The sequence below is a fragment of the Chondrus crispus genome, genomic scaffold (genome assembly GCF_000350225.1).
Source record: "Chondrus crispus Stackhouse genomic scaffold, scaffold_89, whole genome shotgun sequence".
In the NCBI taxonomy this organism is placed as follows: Eukaryota; Rhodophyta; class Florideophyceae; order Gigartinales; family Gigartinaceae; genus Chondrus; species Chondrus crispus.
In genome coordinates, this window is record NW_005178819.1 from 226,440 (window position 1) to 233,692 (window position 7,253).

The following is a 7,253-nucleotide window of genomic DNA, read 5'->3' on the forward strand; positions in this document are numbered from 1 at the left end:
TAATGAGACGATGACGTTGTCGGCGTGCTTACCCCACAGGTGAATGATGGCGATCAAAAATGCGCTCCCGTTAAATAGAGATGGGAGAACTGAGGTGCAAATCAAGACGAAAACGGCCACGAGAGTGAGGAACCATGCGTAGTTGGCAGGCCTTCCAAAGAAGACGCCTCGTTCAAGTTGCTGAGAGTACGTGTACAGGAAGTACAAGTTGATGAGGAAGCCCAAACCCAGTCCTCCCAAGTGGAAAAAAGTGAGGACTAGCCTCCATATCTGAAACTTGTAGATAATCGGGCTCCATTCCAATATGAAAGGGCTATATGGGATCAGATGCAATCCGGTGACAACCGTTGATACGAAAGTTACCATAAAGAGCGTGCGGGTGACGGGCGGGATGTCGAGAAAAAAAGATTTGAAGTCGAAGTCACCGCTACCGTGCACGTCGCCAGATGTTTGGTGTGACATTTTCGTTGCGAGGCGTTGGAAAGTGTGCAGCAATTTAGATACTGCGCGTTCGCACAAGAATGAGCAAGCGATTGAAAGGACCTTGGCCTTGGGTTTCACTGTTACCGCACTTCAAAATGGTGAAGGCCAGGAGAGAGGAGGGGAAGAGGTGAGAACCGGCACTTGGGTTGGCCGGGGTATGTTCGGTAACGAGGGAATGGTTAGCACGACGTTGCTTCGGGGGGCGCGTAATTGAATTACCAGGCCGCAGGCTGCAGGCAGAGTCTGTCCTCCAGCTGGATTTGGGTATGAGAATGGGAGGGGGGCGATGGGCTGAGGACATTGTTAACATGTTTTCCCTTTTCTGACCAATCACAACTGCAATGGCCGTGAAGAAGCACCAGCTGTCAGAGTGGTGGTGTCAGTCAACATAACGCATTGTCATCGGAATGAATCCGTGATCCATTTTATAGCCAGGTCGTATGTGCGGTCACTTTCTCGTCACATTAAGGCAAGTTGTCACGGAGGCCGTCACAGAACATGTAGTGAGGCGGATTACGGTTGAAACAGAGCTCAAGTGGCAACACCAACCGCACAGACGGCAGAGCTTCACCGCGTCTAAACACAGTCTAATCGGCTTCGTTATCTTGTATCTAAGAACTGAGCACCGACTACGAAGGGCAGCCACAAACCGTTATAATTTCATGTTGAGCTCGTCGTTCGGCGAAATGACAGCTTTCGTGAATGCCATTTCTCCCGTGCTCCCTTCAAAATGCAGGCGTGTACTAGGTACCAAGCGTGGCAGGTCTCCCCGTGTCGTCGCTCGCTTTAACGCACGTCCTGTAACCATGCTGGCGTCCTCCAATTCCTCTGGAGGCGTTAACGAAGGCCCCGTGAATTCCCGGAAAGAGAAAGCCGCTTCATGGCAGGAGGAGTTAAAGATGTTGTTAGATCCTACCATGCCGGTTGGAGTCAAGCAGGTGCTTGTCCAAGACTTGGCAAAACGGGCTCCAGAAGTGTTCAATGATGTTCTCTCGGGAAAGGGATGCGCCGATATTGGACTACAAGGCGTGGCCGACGTCATCAGACAGTTTCAAGAAGACTTGCTCCCAGACCTCGTTTCGAATGGACCAAGATACGTCGCCAAGGCTGCTGAGGACTTTCCGAATGCCATTTCCGGCATGTCATCCAGTTCAAGTGGCATGCCCAGCAAAATGCCGACGCCTGTCTCCCCAGAGGAGGTACAACGAGAGTTTCGCAACATCTTTAATAAGACCCCAGAGGGCTTGTTTACGCCAGATTTCAAGGTTCTAGGCCAGTTTGAAGGGTATGAGATCCGTCAATATCCTACTTTGATCATTGCGGAAACGAAAATGACATCAGAGACGGCATCAGCGTCAGGTGCGACTGAAGTAGAGAGCGCATCGGCAATGGGACAAAGTTTTAATAACCTTGCGGGGTTCCTCTTCGGCAAGAATGAGAGCAAGACAGCCATGAAGATGACGACGCCAGTTATTCTGAGCAAAGGTGAACCGGAAGAAACGATGAGCTTTATCATTGGCGAATATGATAGCGTGGAGGCCGTGCCGAAAACTCTCGATGATACCGTCAAGTTGCGCGAGCAGGCCGGTCAAGTGCTTGCCGTGTCAGAATTCACCGGGTTCGTTACTCAGGGGGAAGCAAAGAGACAGCGCAAGAAGCTGATGGATAAGCTCGCTCGTGATAATATCGCCCTTGGACCCGATGCAGAGTCAAGCTACAAATGCATGATATACAACGGTCCATCGACCTTGCCGAATTTGAGACGAAATGAAATCATGCTGGAAGTTGTATACTCAACTACAGAGGAGAATGTATCTTAAGGTGTTGTAAGGTGTTGTAAAGCTATCTTTGCTGTACATCATGCTTGCAGTGGGTCATTCGGCGTTGAGCAATTGCCCGGTGGAGAGATGCTCGCAATCCAGCAAATTGGAGAGCAGCTTTTAGGAATGGTGTAGTACATGTGTTCCTAGTGAAGCTTGTTGTTACTATACAACACCGAAACCTTTTAAATCCCTGGAACTATATTTGGTTATCCTCTACTGTACAGTACCGTAGTCGCTTTTCGGCTTCTTGTTCCAGTAGACTCCGCATATTTGTCAAGTACAGTACGTATAACTATTCGTCCTGACCAAGATGTCGACATCTTGTTCATCAACACGCTTGATTGTGTTAGAGACGAACATGGTAGTCTTGGTGCCTGCTCCAGCATTACGGAAATTGGGGGAGATGCCTGACTACGTTGTATGATTTTCGGCTTAGCTCATCGGGCCATGGGTAATTTACAGCATCCCCTCTTCAAAAAAATCCTCAAACGTCGAGCAAAAATGAGCTATCCAGAGCTCATTTTTGTCCAGATGGACTGTTGGTGCAAAATCGTTACCTTTCATTCGGCGACGGTAATGAAGGAGGCCTGCCGGTTAGGGCTGCTCAAGGCCGTTGCCAAATGTGAGTTACTATTTTTCTCTGTCACTCGTTTTCGCTTCACCGGTGATGCCCCAACGCCCTCAGGGTTCGCAGCATGTCAGAACCAAGACGCCTCCACATGCGGCCTGCCTATCTGTTGCATTTCTCGTGTTGTTATTGCACCGTTGGGGATCGAAAAGACTGTCTGAAAGTGACCACGGCAACTCGAAATGACGGTCAATGGCACAGACAGTTAGATTGTGAAGAAGTCAATATGGCATGAAACGCTCTTTGTCATGGACAATGTCTTTGTTGCTTCGCAGGAGAGTGCTCTAATGAGGCGGCTGCCCATTTCTCTCGCAAGGCCAAAAAGATAATTGAAGTCGAAGCCTTCATATCACACGAACCTCCTGTCAAGACTATGGCTGCAGGAGTACAAGGACTGTGCTGAGTAATGCTGTGCAAGTATATTGACCGTGACGAGGCAGTAGACTTACCTCTTCGATACGTGGCTTGAGGGCCGTCAACAATAATAGGAAGCATCGCATTCCACGGCCTGGACTTTCATCAAAGGTCCTAGTCAAGTTATGTTTGTCCAAGTTTTTCTACAGCCATATCAAGGCTCGACCAGAACAATACATTTCATTGCACTCAGATGCACCTTTGGCAACTTGAGAATGACAGCAACTGAAATATCGGGGTGAAGAACACGCACAATTCGAAAATGTCGTTCGCCGGTCACACTTCTAAGTCACGGATACACCCTTGAGCTGGATGGAAGATATATGAATAAGTGCGGCACCCTCCCCTACGAAGACTAATATCTGCAAGTTTCGAAACATTGCAAAACGTGTTTGGAATAATTTATTCTACATGGAGAAAGTATAGATTTTAACAAGTGATACCGGAATCTGAGACATTTTCCTCTTCCTCCATGCTCAGGGCATGTAATTCTGCAGGGGTGAAGATGCGGGGGAGGATATACAATCGTATCGGAATGAACAAGGCGATGATGAACGGAAACAGCAGACCAGTGTTGAACACGGTATCTCCTAAATAGAAATTAGATTTGACAAACCACAGCAGAACGAGCAACAGAACCTGAACAAAGGTGTAGAGGTGGATCCTTGAGATCTTCACTCTTCGAACATAATGGTTTGGTGGGTACTTTTCGGACTGCGTGAAGAGTAGCAAGATTCTGTCCCAGAACGCAATACCATCAAGAGTGCCAACGCCAAGGAACAAGAAAAAGCCATACAGGACGGATAGTGGGATCAATCCCAAAGCATCCTTTGCGAGAATGCTCAAGCCAATGAAAACGTGAGTGACAAAACCGGTGATCCTGGTTTCTCTGGCCTTGATGACGCGTTCATATCTTCTGCCATGTTGCTCATACTCTTCGACATCAGCAAGCTGGCGAGCGTGCAAAGGAGAGTGAGGCAACGCAGCATGTGTCCAAGGCATACCGAAGACTGACTGTACAACGATGATGATACTGACAACGACCAAGTCCAAGTAGTAACCTGGTCCTTGTTTGAGCTTGTTCTCTGGTTTGTTGACAAGCATTGAGGAAATGTTCTGATCGAGAAAGAAGAGGGTGGCAAGAAGAGCGCCGCTGACAGCTGCCAGGAAGATATACTGGATTTGAATGTCAAACAAGGGAACGAGCCACGACCTGCCACTAGTAGTGACAATGCCAATTCTATCAGGGACTTTCAGAGGCTCGGCTTCAACATCCAAAAAGATTCGTCGCACGGCTGTCATGGCCAGGATGGAAATGGGTACACCGAAGTCGCTGAGCAATTGTCGGATGATTGGCTTGAGAAGGAAGCTGCGGCGAAAGTTTAGCAAGGCCATGGCAATGAGGAAAGTTCCTGTCGCCAACAAGAAAGCGAGAAGAAAGACGTCGGTTGGGGAGTCTTCATAGACATGGATGAGAGGCTTGATGTACTCGCTGACGAAAAGAGCTGCGATGAGGGTGGCAAAGATTTCTTCCGTGAAGTGGCCGCAATACTTCATGACATAACAGGCGTCAGTGACGACGAGAACGAGGAGAATGAGGGCCGTCCAAAGACCAGTCCAGGCGTAAAAAGGGAGAAACGGAATTTCAAGAGTCTTGCACCAACTGAATAGGACATCTATGAAGACAGTAATGGGGGCCGTGGTCATGACGATTGTGAGAGGTTGACCTGCGAAGGTGGCGAAGGTAAGGCCTGCAAATGCTTGGGAAACGATGGTTTCGATAACACCAATATTGGCGTCTGTGTTGTCATCATCAAGTGCACCGAAGGCGATTGTGGGCATAATAATTGCGAAAAAGAGCCAGACGGTGGTGGAGAGATACTTGAGCAGACTTCTGGGATCTTTGACGCCGTCTGTCCAATCTGATTTATAGACAGATGGCTTGTACCTGCGCCTTACATCAGCAATAAGACCGCCGGCGAACTTGCCTGTGCGAGCAAAAGTCTTGTCAATGATAGACTCTGGGGACGGGGCTTGTTCTGAGGGGTCTGGGTTTGTCTCCCTTGCGAGGTATTTGCGAATGGCATCTCGAAAGTGGCCGTCACTGGAAGCGAGGCGAGCGTCGGAGTAGAATTGGTCATCTTGGAACATTGCAGAAAGCGTGCGTGCAATCTCAAAGGGGGTCTTTGTCTCCTTGAGCTCCTTAACCGGACCAAGAACGAGCACAACGAAACGAACAAGGGAACCGTTGGCCACACCGAGGTTGCAACTGGAAGTGAGACGTGCTATGGCGACGACGCATCTATCGCAAGTGTTGAGAGCGTTCAACCTGGCAAACGGGATGATGAAGCCCGAGCCAAGGACATTTTTGTGCCAGTGACCGGGTAATTGGTCTGCGGGGTGTCGAAAGTTTGTGTCGCGTGATGTCTGGGGATCACGAGAATTGTTATCGGCATCCAGGGGAAGACCTGGAGGGCGTTGATGAAGGGTATCAAAGGCATCCTCGGAGTTTTGCGCGCACGAATTATTAGGCGCGGAGGAGTTGGGCTCACCAAAAAGGGCATGCACTGCCTCATTGATTGCAGTGGCGGGGATTTGACCGGCGTCGACGAGGTGGTTGAGGAGGAGGCGAAGGATGCGACGCGGGGGAGCGGGAGGTAGGTTAAGCAGGAGAGGAGCTGTTTGGGCAACGCGATGGAGATCTTTGTGGCCGCGGATCTCGTCGGCAACGCTCTTGACGGGGAGCGGCTCGATCTCACATAGAAGCGCGGGCGGGCTGCGATGGCGGAGTGTCGAGGCGGACGTGGCTGCCGGCGGAATGCACGCGGAGGAAGTGGAGGACTGGTTGCACATGGTGGCGGGCTACGGGGGCACGATTGGTGGAAGTTTGTGTGAGGAGGGGGGAAGAGGGGAGGGGGAAAAGTAAGGAAGAGGGAAGGGGAACAGGGGTGAGGAGTGGTGTTGGGAGGGTGAAGGAAATGCGTGTGTTGGACCAGATGGGAGATGTGCAGTAACGGTTAGCGGGCGGTGGTGGGAGGCGCGATTGGCGGGGCGACCAGGTGAGGTAGGGCGGTTATCAGCGGGCGCGGGGCGGGGCCCTGAGCCCCTGTCGGGAACGAGCGCTGGTGCAGGCGGGAGTTGGTGCCGAGGACTGCGGAGGAATTAAAAGGAACAGTGCGTGCGCATGCACCACGTGGACACGTGCCGTGTGGAATGGGACGATGCGCCGTGCCGAGTGGAGGCGCTGTCCACGGAGCACGTGCCTCCGGCAGTCACTGGCGCACGGCGGCCCGCGCGTCGCGCCCCGATCTGGCCGTCGACTCGCCTCGCGTGACCCCGCTCTTACACCCGCAGCTGTAAATTGCATCCGGGTCGTACGGTATCGTACATTCATACGCCGCAGGCCGATGCATCCACTTGCCATGTCATCCGGATGCATACCACAAACCGCATCCGGATCCCTTGCGATTCGTGCGTACTTTCCCATGTCCCTCCACACCGTTCTTCTACACCACTCCTGCTGCACTTTCACCCCCTCTCCCCCCGCCCACTACACACGGTGGGTTGATACTCGCTGTTCAGAGCGAGACAGCGAGAAGAAGGCTGCATGACGCATCAACGCATGTGATAACACGTCATCTTGATGTAACAATGGGGTTCCCCGGCAACTCGTCTTACCGTGGAGCTGGACTACAGTATACAACAGAGTACGCTGAACCGACAGTATTCCCACACCGCAACACACAGTAAGTTACCCTTGCGTATCCTTCTCACAGGGTAATAATGAGTAATGCCTGTACAGCACAGCACCACTCTTGAAGTCGAGTACCGTCCTTGCTGGAGCTCTCCTGAAGACAGTTTTGCCATGCTGGGGTACAGGTACTTGTTTCTGCCTCGTTGGATAT

The 7,253-nt window shown here is 51.2% G+C and overlaps 2 protein-coding genes; one reads left to right on the forward strand and one right to left on the reverse strand.

Annotated features, from left to right (window-relative positions):
* The first annotated feature begins 923 nt into the window (after window positions 1–923).
* On the forward strand, window positions 924–2,515 carry CHC_T00007887001 (hypothetical protein). XM_005711914.1 is given in 2 exon segments: window positions 924–2,303; window positions 2,304–2,515. 1 exon segment carries the CDS (start codon window positions 924–926, stop codon window positions 2,301–2,303), a length of 1,380 nt encoding a protein of 459 aa, XP_005711971.1. The 3' UTR covers window positions 2,304–2,515.
* Window positions 2,516–3,726: 1,211 nt separating this feature from the next.
* CHC_T00008463001 (putative sodium bicarbonate cotransporter) lies at window positions 3,727–6,201 on the reverse strand. XM_005711915.1 is given in 2 exon segments: window positions 3,727–3,777; window positions 3,778–6,201. 1 exon segment carries the CDS (start codon window positions 6,199–6,201, stop codon window positions 3,778–3,780), a length of 2,424 nt encoding a protein of 807 aa, XP_005711972.1. The 3' UTR covers window positions 3,727–3,777.
* Between the last annotated feature and the right edge of the window lie 1,052 nt (window positions 6,202–7,253).